Source organism: Orbicella faveolata, unplaced genomic scaffold (assembly GCF_042242905.1).
Source record: "Orbicella faveolata isolate gen_17 unplaced genomic scaffold, um_ofav_v1 contig_3, whole genome shotgun sequence".
NCBI classification, from domain to species: domain Eukaryota; kingdom Metazoa; phylum Cnidaria; class Anthozoa; order Scleractinia; family Merulinidae; genus Orbicella; species Orbicella faveolata.
The window spans coordinates 7,782,753-7,800,272 of record NW_028301558.1 but is presented as its reverse complement, the minus strand read 5'-3'; the positions used below and the strand labels follow the sequence as shown (position 1 = coordinate 7,800,272).

Sequence of the window (17,520 nt, the reverse complement as noted above, 5' to 3'; positions counted from 1 at the left end):
GGAGTTAAATATAAATTTTCCGACGAGCACCCACCCCCTCCCATCTCCCCAAGGGTTCCAAAGGTCTAACAGAAAGTGACCCAGTGAAGGAGTGAAGGAGTAAAATCGATTCCCCACTACAACTTGGAAAATAATATTTTCAAAGTTAAAAAGACACCCGACCACAACACTAGCAAGTAGAACAAAAAAACAACAGAAACAACAGTGTTCAAAGGCTTTCACATCTTCCTTCCTTTTATTTAGTTACTAAAACAAGTTTAAACAATTACAACACACCCAGTAATCACAGAAACCACTCGTTTGACATAATTCAGCAATTTATCACCGTCCCATCTTAAGTGATCATGCAAGAATGGACGTTTTGTCTGAAAATCTAAGCCTGAGGTTTAGGAACTTCTTCAACAAAGATCCGGGACACTGACTGCCAGCCTGTCTTGGCGTCAGCCTTAGCACCATGAGCACAGTCACCAACCCAGAATCCCACGCGCACCTTCCCTTTGTGGATGTTGTTAAGTGCCCCTCAATATTTCGGACACGGTGCAGATCTTGGCTGTTGCCTTGCCACATATACACAATACCGTCAATTGGCAGGGGAGATGAGCACTCAGCACCGTTGAAAGTGAAATACCAGCGTCTGCAGCAAGATGTGCACTTGGGGATTCTGAGGGCACCAGTCCAGTAAACATGGAGAGCTGTATCCGAGAAGTTTTTGGTGAAAACACAGTCCTGTAAAAATAGCAACAAGGAAGTAATTGAAATGAAAAAAGAAACGCAATTAACTTGAAGAAAGAACTATTTCATTCCGGGTAGGTTGGTAGATTTCATGGGACTAGTTTAACATAACTTTCGCTGCCTTGAGGGTGTTTTAAGCTTTAATTTACTAGTGACGTGTTGCTAACCTATCTTACTGTGTCCTTACAAATATTGCAATTGTGGAATAGAAATTCACCTTGATCAGGCCGTTATCTTTGTCGTCATTCAAGTTTTTCCATGCGCACTCTTTCCAGTTCTTATAAGACATCAGACCAGGAGTACCAGGAATTCCACTTGCTCCACTCTCTCCACGCTGCCCCTTTTGGCCGGGAGGACCTTGGATTCCAGCTTCTCCTTTGGCGCCATTGTGTCCATTGATACCAGGAGTTCCTGGAGTTCCCTGGGGTCCAGTCTTCCCCGGACTGCCCCGGTCACCTTTGGCTCCGTCACGGCCATCACGGCCATCACGACCTGGTGCCCCAGGAGACCCAGGCTTCCCGTGCATACCAGGGATACCACCATAACAGAAAGCAGGAGGTTGCTGCTTTGAAATAAGAACAAAGTACGCTATTTATCGAGGCTTGACATCATAGATGCAAATGCACGATTTACTCCCGTTACAGTGTCTTATTTATTCTGTACTTGTTGCAAAGTGCCCTAACCCAGCTCCAGTCAAGAAGAATGATTTAATTTCAAACAAAAACAATTTGATCACGCAGATCAAGGCCGAAGCAAGTAACAAACAAACCAAGGCACTTGCACCGGACATTTTTTGGGTTTTTGTCGTTTTTAGTAAACATAAACACCCTAAATACCTTGGAAGAAAATTTAACCATGGAAATTGCCTCAGTCGTATGTTTTTTTCTGGCTACGGTACTTAAGATCAATTTTGCAATAGCTCTCTATCGGAAAGCTTCTAAGAATGTCACAATGCGATGTGGATACGCTAGGTCAAGCATTTGTTGCTGGGGATCTTAGACTTTTCATATGTCGGCAAGAAATGTATCATTGAATCAAAATCAATATTGCAAGGAAATATTGTTTCACTTTCGTCAAAAATAACTTACCATTTTGTACGACGGTTGATTGGTTTTGTTATTGGCTGTGGTACAGTAAAACAACAAAAACATCGCAAACAGCGACAACAAGGACATCACAGAGACTTTGTGTGAACTGAAGGCCATTTCTTAATTCTTCACGAGCTTTCTATGGAAAAACGTTTACAAAGCTGAAGTTAAAAGAAATTGTATCAAAGGTAGCATACGTAATGCTGATGGCGAGGGACAAGTCAATCGCAATTAAACTTGAAGGTTGAGTAATTTCTGCTTTGATTTGGACTGATTTCAACATTGTTTTCGTAGTTTGGAATCAATGCTTCTATCCAAGTGATAATTCATTGATTGTAGCGAACGATGTTTTGAATTGAGGCGTCGGGGTTAAATTTTTCACAGCATGGCAATAGATTGATTCATGTATTGAGAAAATTATAGCTACATAAGGTATTACAGCAAGAAGATCTGAGGAAACGACGATATACTTGTAAGCTTAAAGGATTGCTTTTCTGTTTCAAGCACCAGTTGAACAACTCGCTGTAAAGGAATGATAAGTAAGTTACGTGTGCAGTTGAGTTTTTAGCCTTTGTGTTGACTTTGGTTCGTGTTCGGACCAGTTTACTGTTGACCATGAGTCGAGCTGTTTCAATAGTACATTACATCACTGATAATGTTGATGACATTTGTTTTGTCTTCATCTAATAAGAATAAACTATTTTAATTTCCTGTTACATTGCAGCAAACAAATATCATGTTTCATGCCACAGTCAGGATTGTGCTGAGTTTTTGAAAATATGACCTCGAAGTATTTTGTAAAACGGTAATGTCGATAACTTCTCACCCTTAGGGATTCATCGAAAAAGTACCTTGTCTTTGAAGTCTTAAAAAAGAGCAATTATCAGTTTTGCATCTCTTAAGGAGTTAGGATCCCTTTTTGGCATTCAGTAATATCATGCTTCCAATCGAAGCTCGCGTAAGTCGTAGTCAGGGAATTTTTTTTCCAACTTAACAATTTCCATGGTGTAGGTTTCGACGTGTTTTAATAAAGTCGTCTCTGAAACTTTTAGTTCTAAATGGTCGACGAGAAAAAGCGAACCATCGTAATATAAGTATCTGTTTTGCCTTCGATAGTTTAACGGTCGTAAATTTGCACAATAGGGCTACTGACGATCTGGTTATAATTGTTCGAGAGCTGATTTTCTCTGACTGGTTTATATCTTCTTTTCTTTTTCATACAACACTGGATTTCTATATATTGTTCGCTCGACCCTGAACATGCAAGTTGGATGAAATAAAGGTAGAATTGATGTCGAATACTGACCTACGAGGGTGAAAAATCACATCAGTAAGCAAATGTGTGCCGTAAAATATCGTGAAATAAAATCCTTCATGCGTGATTTATTAGACTAAAAATATGAACGTATACGATAATATCAAAGCGGAGCATAAACTGAAATAGCTGTCAATATATATTCTCGTGATTTGAAACTAATAAATATTCAGTAATTGCAAGGAGACGAAATGTAGTTTTGTAGCTATCTATTTTTTTGTAATTACTTAAGTTAATCTTTTATCCATATTCTGTCCACGTCCAAATCATGAATCATGCTTTTTGATTTTTTATAGCTTAAATTGTTATACTTTTTCTAATTGACTTTGCCTTTGAAACCTTTGGTATCCTCGCACTTAATGTCTAATTGCTTTCTTCTACTTCTGAGGGCTTACATAAATAACTCTTGTCAGTACGATGCTTGTCAACACAGACGATTATGTTTGCCAAAAAAGGGCGTTTGAAAGGTTGGTCATTTGTCACTGATAATATTAGCACCCTGCGTTATAGAAAAGACTCCGTACATGTACGTGATTAATTGTCCGAAAAGTTTACAGTTTATCAAAGAACATTGGACGTTCCAAGTTTGTCAAAAATGTGCTCTATCAAGGCAGTCTATGTGAAAGAAAAATGTGCTGTGAACTGGCGTTAACTGACTCTTTAACTGGGGTAAAATCACACACCGTATTTGTAGGCTTGGGTTTCTCGCCGAAAGTTGCAATCGAGTTTGCTTGACGCGAAAGAGGAGAAAGGAATGCTAAGGGCCTTAATATTAAAATACAAAGAAAAAGCTGAGAAAAATACAACCTACTAAGCTTACGCTGATAGCCGAGTCGCTCCAGCTTGTGTTAAGGTCGTTTTGCCTCGACTAAAATAATTCTCGATATGATAAAACAAGTTTGGGAATAATTATGAGATGACAACTATATTTAGTATCAATTTTCCTACGAGGAATATAATTGGCCTGAACAGTTTGTTTATGTGACCATCAGTGTCCAATAAAATGGTGTCTTCCATTCGTTAGTTAACAAATACTGACGTGTTACCTACGTAAGTTGATAACTTTGATGTATAATTCTCTTTTCTTATTTGAGAAAATTTGCGCGTTTTTCTATCGACACAAAACATAACGGAGTTTTGCAACATTATGTAAACATAGCAAGGAATTAACGATGTGCCACTCGAATTTTTAACTTCAATGAACAATCAACATCCAGAGTTATAAAAACAGATGACATTTGTCAACTATGAGTTTTCTTCCGCACATAATGACTAAATGCTATCGATATTTTCAAATCATCATGAACCAAAAACAATAATTTTAGCAGTCAGTAAAGGAAAATAATCTCGAAAACTATGTTGAAGTCATAATCAAACATCTACAACCTCCATGTAGCCACACTAGACGAATTTTTCAACGAGTGAAAACGACAAAGCTTGAAATAAACCTAATCTGTACATTTTCCTTATTATAAGTTTGAAAACTCGGTATTTTTTATGTTTTGGTTGAGCGACTCGTTTTCTCCTGAAAAAGATTGAAATAAATCCACCACTGACATTAATAAATGCCGATTCAATTTACAGCATGAAGAAATTTGAACATAAATTTTAAGTACATTAGCCGAGTGAAGTGAAAGTTTCCCGCAAAATCTGTTCTCTATTAGTGATGGCAATAAACGTGATGGCACGTGAATTCAATAATAAGAAACGAACAATTTCAAATTCAGTCAGTTACTTATATCAACAGAAAAAGAGGAGAACCGGCGATTAAAAAAGTTCCACAGTGTGGTATCGCACGATATTACACGAGACGAGTGTCTAAAATTGCTTCAGCAAACAGCGCTTTATCTGTGATTACCTTTCTATTTTCAAAATAAAAGTTTTATTGCCGTCGAACATTTATGGCTACAAAAAATGCGTCTCTGACAGTGAGAGAGTATTTAAGCCATTTGTAAAACAGTCGCTCACCTTTCTAGTAAACTTGCGGGTCTTGAAATCTGCAGTCAATATAAGAAAGCAGAGAGAAACGTTAGATTTAAAAAGGCAATGAAAATCAGAATAGTAGCTTACACTGTTAGCCAAGTCACTCTTGCCTTATTACTGTTTAGAACACGAGTAAAATGAATCTCGATAAAACAAGTTTGTGAGATAATAGTGAATTAAAAGCTACATTTAAAATAGCCTCGATGTTTTATTCTTACAAGGAATGCTATTCGCTTAAACAGTTTTTTATTCTTGACTATTTGTCCAATAAAAGGACCTCTTCCATTCATCGCATTGCATGACTAATGACTACGACGAATTTAGCTTTGAGAGTCGGAACAAATTTTTCAAGGCGAATTAAACAAGAATAATTTTGTGATAGATTAAGTTTATCGCAGGGAAGTATTGTCCACTCTACTCCGGTTACAAAATGAAAAATAACATTTAACCCACATTGCAAAAACGTGCCTCTGACAAGACACTAATTCCTTGCTCACTACAGCCTCTAAGGAAATAGATGTTTTTATTTGATATAATGATGGACCTCTCATAATATGAACATTTTTAAGTCATAATAAAAATAAAAATAAATCGCTTTTTTTCCGCAGCCCGAAAAAAATTAAGCGTCAGTGTATCCACACCAGACGCATCAAGGATTCTGACATTGACGCTGAATGTTAAACTCACTGATTTTATTTAAAAAAAAAAACGGTTTAATTATCTATCCTTTGCTGATTTCTTATATCTCGCTCCGTTCAATTGCCATTATGCGAAAATCAGGATATTTCTGTCATTAATATCTTCTTATACGAATTGTATATCGCAGAAGCGGAGTTTGGCCACTTCTTTGATCCTAGTTTTGTGATTGAACAATAAAACTGATAACCACGATATGTAAAATAGCCTTAAGAAAAAGAGGCCTACCGCCCAAAGATAAAGACGATACGGCTTAATAGTAGGCAGATCGATATTTAACGAGTTTACAATGAAAAACTACTTAGACTAACTGAATAGGTTTCAGGCTTTGTTAGAATCTCAGTATTCATGCCGAACGGACTTTCAATACAGCACTCTATCTTGCGTAATAATATAAAGGCGCATTTAATTACAATCACTACCCTTGCTATGGTCAAATTTCATCGCGCCAAACCCCCAAACTGTGATAGAACTGAGTAAAAAGAAGTGAGGCTGAAATATTGGACTAAACTGTGATTATTTCGAATAATGAAGCAGAGATGAAATTCCGTGGCAGCCTACAGCAGATCTAGAGATACTTCGCGCGTGACCACATTTTTTCTTTACACGCTGTATGTTCAGACACATCATTAGGGAGCTTAATCAACGACGACAACGACGCCGATGACGACGACTAGTAAAAATTGAATTTATAGTTTACAAACGAAATTCGCGATTGTCTAGATCTGTTGGCTGCGCCAATGGCTCTAAAAACGTGCTTAAGCTAAATATGCAACGACGGCGTTCAATTCCAACTGGAAATACGAAAAAGAATTTGGTCATTTCACTTTGTTGTTTTGCAGAGGACGACGAAGAAATGTACAACGATTTATAACGCACGTGCACAGCTATTGTTTTGCTCATTAAACCTTTTGTTTTGTGACGTTCACGTTGCCGTCGTCGTCGTGGTTTGCTTATAAGCTCCCTGTTATTCTGACTCGTCACTTAATGTCACGCTCTCGGTTTTTACCTTGAAAACGGTTTAATTTGGTATCCTTTGTTGATTTCTAAATGATAATGAGGCTCAATTATGTTTTTAAAACTTTGTCACTCAGTTCAATTTCTGTTATGCGAAGGTCTGAACCATTTCTTTCAGTGATATCTTCGTATACGAATTGCATTAAGCGAGAGCGGAGCTGGCCACTTCTGTGATTCTAGTTTTGTGATTAAACAATAAAATTGGTAACTACGGTATGTAAAATAGCCGTAAAAGAGGCCAACCGCGCAAACATAAAGACGATACGGCTTAGCTGTCGGCAAATCGATGTTGAACGGGTTTGCGGTGAAAAACTGTTTAGACGAACTGAATCAGTAGTTTCCAGGCCTCGTTAGAAAGTTAACTCAGTATCCACGCTGGACGAACTTTCAAAACGGCACTCTAGCTAGCGTAATAATATAAAGGCCTATTTAATTACAGTCACTTACCTTTCCATGGCAAAATTTTATATAATCTCCAAGGTGAAAAGAAGTATATAAAGCTTGATATGGGATTAAACTGCACATGAGATTAATTCGAATAAAGAAGAGAAAAAACATCGGTGTTGGCTTACAGCAGAGATACTTTGTCTTATCGCTACTATGTTGTTTTGCCTATTCCCGACAAAACAAGTTTCGAATAAATTTAGCAAATGCAGTATACGTAAAACGTTTTCTGTGAAGAATCTTTACAATGTTGATCATTCGAAAAGTTTGTTTCTTCGTCTTCTTCGCTTGTTGTTTGTGCTGGCAATTTTCTTTTCACATGGTTAAGAATTACTGACTTTCGGTATCTGATGACTTTGACAAATAATTGTAGTGTGTTTATGCATATTTAATTGAGCTTAAACAGCGGGGAAGTGAAGGGAAGTGAAGTTTCTTAGTATTCTCAGAGTTTGGGCGGGAATGTTTAAGTAGAAATTATTTCACAGTGAGCTCCATGGACAGTGACTAAATCATCGAATGCTGAGAAAAAGTATCGTAGGATGGGGACACTATCAGAAGCATAACTATTAATGTAAAAAACTTTTTACGAGAAGGCCAAGGTCTTCATGGCAAACAAACTTCGCAAAGCGGGTAGCTGACGTTAAAAGTAATTGTTCTTCTTTTTCACTTGGCTCGGTAGCACTAACAAATATGCCTACTTTTCCGTCTTTTTCTCGGACGTAGAGTGCGAGTGACTTAATTAGCCATTAGTTGTTTCATGCGTTCAAGTGTTCTTAAGCAGATATTTGTATTGTTTCTAATTTCATGGTAAATATATTGGAGTTCTGGTTGACTGGATTCGTTTCACAGAATAGACTATAAACACCTCCTGTTAATCATAATGGCCACTGTTGCTTACAGCTGACTGTTGATGGGAAACGCGTAAACGCTTTTAATCATAAAGGCATATACTGTGATACTTGCTAAAACTACAAGGGAGTTTCTTTCGTAATTGACTAGAAATAACCCGCCTCAGTCTCTCGTCAAACCCGTATGGTATGACGCGCGTGACCCTAATTTTTCGCGCACTACTTCTTGAACGATGACCATGCAGTTAGGTTTTGTTATTGTACATTACGCTTTTATTTCCCCACTAAAATGCTCCACCTTAATGCTCCATTTTTCCTACTAAAATGCTCGGTCTCACCCCAAAAAGTACCTAAAATGCTCGGTTGACAATGATTGTTCAGTATCACGAGGTTGATTGGTTTCTAAAGGTTTTCCCTCTTTGCATTAATAAATATGTCAGCAAATACGATTGTATTTTTTGGCTCAGATTTGATCCAAACGCAGTCCACTTTTGCAACCGTTTACTTTATTTGTTGATTAAGTATTTTTTGTCACGAAACAAATTACTTTTCATTAGGACTCTAAAAATATCTATTACCCTTGACCAGGTTTTATATTGCCCCGCAATTATAATTTTGTACGTCCTCTTAGTAGAAATGTTTTCTTTAATTAAGCAGCACTGCTTCATTAAATACACAAGATACCATATTATGCAAATACAGTATTAAGTTTCAATGAATCATCACAAAGAAAGATTCTGATCTGAAAAAATCTATTGCTGTTCTTAATATATATTACTCTTTATATTACCTAGCATTTTTGGTTTCGTACTTAGTTTTTGTTTTTTTTTTCTTCAATTCAGCAGCACTACGCCATTAAAATACACACTGGAGTCAAGATACCGAGTTATGCAAATATTCAGTTTCAGTTGAAATGCGCCCGGCTTTACTATTTTTTTTCCTGATTTTGGCTTGGGCTGAATACTATTCAATCTGCATTAATTCTCGATCTCTAACGAACATAATGTAAACTATCTCTCGGCGATGTAAAAGTCTGAGTAGAATTCATTTCTGTTGAACATGCATGTCCTTTTCCCGATTTGTGGTGTCAAAGAGCTATTCAGGGCCTTTTTCGATATGCTGCATCCCTTCCCAAGTTGAACGTGTTGACGGATTTTAAGTTTTATTAGAATTATAGAATTATTTTATTAAAATTTTAAATTATTAGAATTGTATAATTGTAGAATTATCATATCATTATTGTACTGACATATTTCTGTTTTTAGTGTAAACACGACCCCACAAGCAAACCTATTGCTTTAAACTAAATCGTGTGTAAGTAAACGATTGTTGTTGTTGTTGTACTGTAGAGGTACAAGACTGGCTTCCGGTGTCTACATTGTCATGGTAAATAGACCAATCCTTTTAGCTAGCTTTCTGGCCAGCACTAGTATTATAGTTCAGTACAACAGTTCATCAGTTGGCGAAAATTACCAACTTAAACTTGCTGTGAATGTCTGATCATATTGATTGCGTTCTCAGATTTATCGGTTGGTTTAAGCGCTGCTACTGTACTGTTATTGGTTTATTCACATGTTTAAAAAACGATACTCATCGATTGCGAAAAGTTAGAAACAAAGCTATCTTCAAGTTCTTTCCAGCCTCTCAATATACAACTAATTTATAGCGCATCCAATATTCAATATACTGAACTGTTCTGGGCACACGTTGACACTGTTGTTATTGGTTATTTTGGAAATGTTATTTTGTCGAGAGCTGACTTACTTTTATTTAATTACGTTGGTATTATATATTAAGGACTCAGTTGCTGATTAGCCAACCGACAAAGCGGACAACGGTGTTTCACAATTAGCAGATGTTCAAAGGTTTTTTGAATTTGTGCTGCTTTGAAACCTAAATTAATCGAGAAATTATACTCTGCAATAGACAATGTCATGGCACGATATGAACAAGGTCCTTGCGTATCTTTTTCGTTTAAAAAATTTCACAGTGATTTAAGTTTCACTTACCTACGCATGATTGCCCGTATTATTCTCTTGACGGTACATGTAGCATTTCGGAGAATACTGCTACTGTTTCATACTACAGAGTAAAATCAGATCCCTTGGGGTTAATTTCAAGATCGCTTAACAATCTACGCATCCTGCTGAAGTCATCTGGCATTCCCAAACATCCTCTTCACACTAACCCGTGACGTGGCGAAAAGTGTGTATGACGTCACAACCAGTTCCCAGGACCATGCTTGTGCTATTCGCTTGGCGTACAACCAATACCAAAAGGACTAGGCTGAGCATGAATTAAGTCCCAGAAGTAAGGTGCTTGTAGTTAGATGCAGCTCAGTAGTCGAAATTGACCTTTTTAAGCACCCTTTTTGGTTGATTGTCAAACCAGGTTGAATGTTCCAATTTTATCACTAGTTCTCCGTTGCTTTGCTTGCTTTTATCAGATATGTACTCCATCTTTATCGCTCAGCTTGGGCATAAAAATTCCGTTTTTTTCACACCAAACATTTCTCACTCTTTTTGATATCAATCTGATGAACAAAATATTTAGTTTCGTTTAGTGAGAACATCACAAAAAAATCGTAATAGACCAACCACGTCAGTGTTAGGGTAAGTTGGGCGATGTGTCATGGCCGCTGTTATCAAAAACCGCTCATGGAAATAAGATAAATGGATAACTAATCTATTGACAATTAAGCTCAGGCAAAGGTGAGGTCACAAGAAAAAGGGAGCCTAATAAAACAAGATGAGTTATAATCATTTAGAATGAGAAAGGGTAGGAAGTGAGCTTAACTTGGTGGAGGTGGGCTGAACTGGCAGTGTGTGTCGAGTTCTGTAGACTGAGAGGAACACATCCTACCTTCTTTTTGTTCTATCGGTGTGTATTCGTGGTTAAGTACTTCACCGTGAAAGCTCGTGACCATTGCTCAATGTAAATTTGCTATTGTGATATCGGTCACAGGATAGACTTGTAACTACTGCTGATTCTCATTTGTCCAAACATAATTACGAGTGTTATTCAAGGTTAGAGCACCTGTCACTCCCTAAATGAACTAGCCCTTTCCAGGTCCAAATGACTCCACTTCTTCCTAAAAAGTCTATTGGACTAATTAACCTAGGATAAACTAAATTTGGTCTAGTTGGTAGGAAAATAAATTCCTTTTTTCCTATTCAGATCTAGGCAAGAATCATGGAACTCGTGTGCACTGCCTACCAGCACTGTACTGTATAACTAAAGGAGGACAGCCTCTTGCAATGGTAAGAAACGCGGTTAACGTGTCTGTTTAATCATTTATTGCTGTGCTTGCCGTTAAACGAGCGATTGAATATTGTATAATATAATACAATTGGGTTCCCTTTTTCAGTGTAACTCATTCTGCCTTTTATCTGCTTTTATTTAACAACAGTCGTGCAAAGTTACAAGTTAGACAACATTTAAATCTGATAAGCGACAAAACTTGAAACAAAAAAAAAACAAAAAAAAAAAAGACGTCCAAAAACTGTTCAATAAGTAATGTGACAAGGCGTAGAGTCTCTCATCCGTTACAAAAGATATTTGTGTACGTTGTTAAATTAGAACCAGCTATAATCACAAAGCTGTAGTAAGACAGCCAATCTGCTCATACTCACGCATTTACTTGGAAAAATGAAAAGTTTTAACAAGTGCCAATCGAACATTTTATTCCACAATAAGCATTTAAACACTGAAACTGTTTTGTATCGAAAGCGTCTTCAACAAAAATCCGGGACACTGATATAAATCCTGAGTAGGCATCGGCACCTCCTCCATAAACCTTACTGCCATTAGTGCAATCCCCAACCCAGAATCCAACGCGCACCTTGCCTTTGTGGATGTTGTTACAGTGTCCCTCAATATGACGGACCCAGTGGGGATTTTGGGATCTAACGCCCCCTAAGAAGACAATACCATCAATAGGTAGGGCATCTGCACATTCAGCACCGTTGAAGGTGAAATACCAGCGTTTGCAACAATCAATGCTCTGGTAGATTCTAAGGGCACCAGTCCAGTAAACATGGAGGGAAGTGTCAGAGAAGTTCTTGGTAAACACACAGTCCTCAAAAAAAAAAAGAAATGTTTATCTGAATTGTACATTCTCACGCAGTTCTCTAGATGTCGTTAGAATCATTTTGTTTTCATGGTTGTAACTGTGTGTTGTATCAGTATTTGAACTAGGAATTCCTAAAGCCAGCAGTAGAGAGCAGGTCTTAAAGACATCATTCGGATTTCAGTTTCCGTGGCATTACGTGGAATTTGAAAGATTACCTATTTATAATTCAGTATAAAGAGAAAATCAAAGAAATCTGAGAGCCTATATGTGAATGCAAAGGCCTTTGCCTGATGCAATTCTTATTGATGTAAGCCATTTGAAATTCAATAACTGAAACAAAATGTATTCCCTGCCTTGTTTCTATGCGCTATCAGCGGGCGCTGTTGCACTTCTTCGGTATAGAGCCTGAAACAGGGAGCGCAGTGCTTGGTGGTTAGGTGGCTTGCGTAGCAAGCGCTCTTGTTCGAACACTCAGCATTATGGCCACGTCAAAACTGGGTCAAAAGGAAAAAATATCGACAAAGCTACCTCCGACACCCGACTTCTTTTGCTTTCGCTGCTAGTTTCGCGCAACCAGATCTTTACTCGTTCGCACGTTAATAGAGAAACGTTTGCTATACGGGTTACTTAATGGATAGGTTGCGATCTGATTTTCGAGGACTATATGAAGGCCCACAATACCATGAACACCAAGGTAAACTGATGGGTACCTCACTCCAGTCAAGGAGGAACTCCTGGGAACCAGGAGTATCCAAGGTAGAGTCATAATGTTAATATCAGCAGGACAGCACTGCGCCTCGTTCGCTTAACAAAGTTAAGCCCTAGAAAATACAAAACACAAACCGCGGTGATAAACATGGAACCAAAACGCATGTTAAACAAAGTTAATTTCCTTGACATTTCGTATGTACAACATACATCTTCAGAAGTGACCGTTAACTAGATTACAATCGAAATTTAAACGCGAAGAGAAAGAAAAAGACTGGTATCTAATAATATGTAACAAGACTAATAGTTAATAACAAACAGATGAGTAGAAAAAAAAAAAATTATAATAACAATACAAAATGCTAGTAAAGAAAAAGTTTTTCACTGCCAACGTTTTCATTCAAGGCTGGCTTTAAATCACGAATTAACAATATTTCCTTAATTTTACAATGTATATCTGACCTACCAGTTGCTAAGATATCAAAATTGTCCCATTTAATATTATGACCCGTGGAAGTAACGTGATCCGCAATGGCTGAGGTGTGACCGCTTTTAGCAAGGGCCTTAAAATGTTCAGTTTTTCTATCGTGTAGTCGACGCTTTGTTTTTCCTATATAAAAATCATCACAGTCCCAGCAGCTTGCCTTGTAAACCACCTTAGACATGATGGTGTTGCCATGGGCTCCCCTTTGGGTCCTGTCTTGGCCAATATTTTTATGTGTCATTTTGAGGAGAAGTGGGTGATGAATAACAGTGCTCGTCCTACCAAATGGTTCAGATACGTTGACGACACCTTCACCTTATTTGACAATAAGGACGCTGCTGTTAAATTTCTCTCTTATCTCAACGACCGACATGTCAACATCAAATTTACCATTGAATTTGAACAGGATCACGAACTTCCATTCCTTGATGTTCTCGTCAAACGCCATAACAATTCATTCTCAACATCCATTTACCGTAAGAAAACTTTCACTGGCCTTTACTCGAAATGGGACTCCTTCACACCTCGCAAGTACAAGATAAACCTCATCCGCACCCTTACTTATCGTTGTCTTCGCATCTGTTCATCGTCTTCATCATTACAGTCTGCCTTGGATGATCTCAGGAAGCTATTATCACGCAATGGTTATCCCCGTGGTATCATCACGTACAACATGAACGATGTAGTGAATAGCCATCAAAACAAACCTAAAGACCCTATCACTACAGTTCCCAAGAGAGAAATCTTCATTGTTTTACCATTTTTAGGGTTCCAAAGTAAAGTAATTACCCAGCAACTTAAATCTTGTATCCATAAGTTTTATGGTTGTTTTAATGTTAAAATAATTTTCCGAAACACCCGCCGAATCAAATCTTTTTTCCCTTACAAGGACAGATTCAGCCGTTCTCAGATGTCTAAGGTGGTTTACAAGGCAAGCTGCTGGGACTGTGATGATTTTTATATAGGAAAAATAAAGTGTCGACTACACGATAGAAAAACTGAACATTTTAAGGCCCTTGCTAAAAGCGGTCACACCTCAGCCATTGCGGATCACGTTACTTCCACGGGTCATAATATTAAATGGGACAATTTTGATATCTTAGCAACTGGTAGGTCAGATATACATTGTAAAATTAAGGAAACATTGTTAATTCGTGATTTAAAGCCAGCCTTGAATGAAAACGTTGGCAGTGAAAAACTTTTTCTTTACTAGCATTTTGCATTGTTATTATTATTATGGTAATTTTTTTTTTTCACTCATCTGTTTGTTATTAACTATTAGTCTTGTTACATATTATTAGATACCAGTCTTTTTCTTTCTCTTCGCGTTTAAATTTCGATTGTAATCTAGTTAACGGTCACTTCTGAAGATGTATGTTGTACATACGAAACGTCAAGGAAATTAACTTTGTTTAACATGTGTTTTGGTTCCATGTTTATCACCGCGGTTTGTGTTTTGTTTCTTCTAAAGCTACGATGGCCAAAGAAAAATAAGTTAAGCCCTGTTCGGCGGGTTTCCTACTTGGCTGGGTGAGATATTCTGCGGTAGTATAATAACTTCTTTTTTTTTTCTTTTCTCTTTTTTTTTTCCTTTTCTCTTTTTTTTCCTTTCCTTTACAAGGCGATATTAGCGACTGCACAAATCCCAGCCTTGGATAATGTCTTTTCTTCTATTTATCAACTATTTGTTCATATCATTTCGCCGTTTGTACTGAGTTATGTGTATTTACGTACAATACCCTTTAAACAATAACGAAACACGTCGCTCGGATTCTTCTCAATCTCATGTCTGTTGATCGTGTAAAACTTTCAATCATGGCTTGAATCATTGGAAATTCATGCAGCTCATCAATTTTGTGATTTTCAATATCTTCTTTTCTTTTTCGGCAATCGAGTACGGTTGAACCTGTATAAGCGGACACCTTCGGGAAAGGAGCTGCTTTTCTATATGAAAAGGTTCTGGCGAAAATCCATTCAATGTAGATCATTTCTGCGGTAAGATATTGAGTACTTGCGTCAGAAATTCAAAGGATAACTAAGTTGAGGCGGAACAAGCGACTGAAAAACGGCCTTAGACGGCGCGATGTTGGAAACCCTGGGGGAGGGGGAACTCCCATATGAAAAGGTGGGATCGTCGTCTTGGCTACAAATTAGGGATTCTGGTCTCACTTAGGGTGTTGAAGACGAAACGTCACCATTCTTAGCTGTCAAAGTATCCTTAAGGGTGCACTCGAAGAGATAATAATAATGGAAACGCTCTCATTTAGTTCTGCTTTTAGGCTTGATTTCCGTTGATCTCTCGAGTACGGGAGTCGGGTTTACAATCCAAGTGCGCGCGGGATCTTTCCTTGAACATTGGCTAGTAATCGAACCTATTCCGTTTTAAGTGGTATCTTTTAGGGGCCTAATGAAGTTCGAGCAGCACCCATATTAGTCTCCTTTAGGAGTTAAATATAAATTTTCCGACGAGCACCCTCCCCCTCCCATCCCCCCCCCCCCGGGGTTCCCAAGGTCTAACAGAAAGTTACCCAGTGAACGAGTGAAGGAGTGAAATCGTTTCCCCAATGCAAGTTGGAAAATAATATTTTCCAAGTTAAAAAGACACCCGACCACAGCACTAGCAAGTAGAAGGAGAAACAACAGAAACAACAGTGTTGAAAGGCTTTCACATCTTCCTTCCTTTTATTTAGTTACTAAAAACAAGTTTAAACAATTACAACACACCCAGTAATTACAGAAACCACTCGTTTGATATAATTCAGCAATTTATCACTGTCCCATTTTAAGTTATCATGCAAGAATGGAAGTTTTGTCTGGAACTCTAAGCCTGAGGTTTAGGAACTTCTTCAACAAAGATCCGGGACACTGAGTACCAGCCAGTGTAGGCGTCAGCCTTAGCACCATGAGCACAGTCACCAACCCAGAATCCCACGCGCACCTTCCCTTTGTGGATGTTGTTACAGTGCCCCTCAATATTTCGGACACGGTGCAAATCTTGGCCGTTGCCTTGCCACATATACACAATACCGTCAATTGGCAGGGGAGATGAGCACTCAGCACCGTTGAAAGTGAAATACCAGCGTTTGCAGCAACCTGTGCACCTGTAGATTCTGAGGGCACCAGTCCAGTAAACATGGAGAGCTGTATCCGAGAAGTTTTTGGTGAAAACACAGTCCTGTAAAAACAGCAACAAGAAAGTAATTGAAATAAAAAAAAGAAACGCAATTAACTTGAAGAAAGAACTATTTCATTCCGAAGAGGTTGGTAGATTTCACGGGACCAGTTTAATTTCACTTTTGCTGCCTTGAGGGTGTTTTAAGCTTTAATTTACTAGTGACGTGTTGCTAACCTATCTTACTATGTCCTTACAAATATTGCAATTGTGGAATAGAAATTCACCTTGATCAGGCCGTTATCTTTGTCGTCATTCAAGTTTTTCCATGCGCACTCTTTCCAGTTCCTATAAGACATCAGACCAGGAGTACCAGGAATTCCACTTGCTCCACTCACTCCACGCTGCCCCTTTTGGCCGAGAGGGCCTTGGATTCCAGGTTCTCCTTTGGCGCCATTCTTTCCATTGATACCAGGAGTTCCTGGAGTTCCCTGGGGTCCAGTCTTCCCCGGACTGCCTCGGTCACCTTTGGCTCCGTCACGGCCATCACGGCCATCACGACCTGGTGCCCCAGGAGACCCAGGCTTTCCGTGCATACCAGGGATACCACCGTAACAGAAAGCAGGAGGTTGCTGGTTTGAAATAAGAACAACGTACGCTAGTTATCGAGGCTTGATATCATAGATGTAAATGCATGATTTACTCCCGTTACGGTGTCTTATTTATTCTGTGCTTGTTGCAAAGTGCCCTAACCCAGCTCCAGGCCAGAAGAATGATTTAATTTCAAACAAAAACAATTTGATCACGAAGATCAAGGCCGAAGCAAGTAACAAGCAAACCAAGGCACTTGCATCGGTTATTTTTTGGGTTTTTGTCGTTTTTAGTAAACATAAACACCCTAAATACCTTGGAAGAAAATTTAACCGTGGAAATTGCCTCAGTCGTATTTTTTTTCTGGCTACGGAACTTAAGATCAATTTTGCAATAGCTCTCTATCGGAAAGCTTCTAAGAATGTCACAA

General features: G+C 38.3%; 1 protein-coding gene and 1 pseudogene across 3 annotated transcripts in view; both read right to left on the bottom strand.

Moving 5' to 3' along the window:
- Positions 1-216: 216 nt before the first annotated feature.
- LOC110061059 (uncharacterized) overlaps positions 217-17,520 on the bottom strand; it is a 100,666-nt pseudogene continuing 83,362 nt past the window's right edge. The window contains exons 2-6 of the transcript XR_016209675.1: positions 5,104-5,132; positions 2,291-2,342; positions 1,821-1,959; positions 950-1,297; positions 217-726 (exon numbers count right to left, since the gene is read on the bottom strand). The product of XR_016209675.1 is annotated as an uncharacterized LOC110061059 (transcript). The remainder of the gene's footprint in view (positions 727-949; positions 1,298-1,820; positions 1,960-2,290; positions 2,343-5,103; positions 5,133-17,520) is intronic.
- LOC149106223 (collagen triple helix repeat-containing protein 1-like) overlaps positions 16,042-17,520 on the bottom strand; it is an 84,864-nt gene continuing 83,385 nt past the window's right edge. For both annotated transcript variants that reach the window (XM_089297775.1, XM_089297774.1), the window contains 2 exons: positions 16,787-17,131; positions 16,042-16,562 (listed from right to left, as the gene is read on the bottom strand). In XM_089297775.1, the coding sequence (XP_089153901.1) occupies positions 16,209-16,562; positions 16,787-17,095 (663 nt within the window). In that variant the 5' untranslated portion in view covers positions 17,096-17,131 and the 3' untranslated portion in view covers positions 16,042-16,208. The remainder of the gene's footprint in view (positions 16,563-16,786; positions 17,132-17,520) is intronic.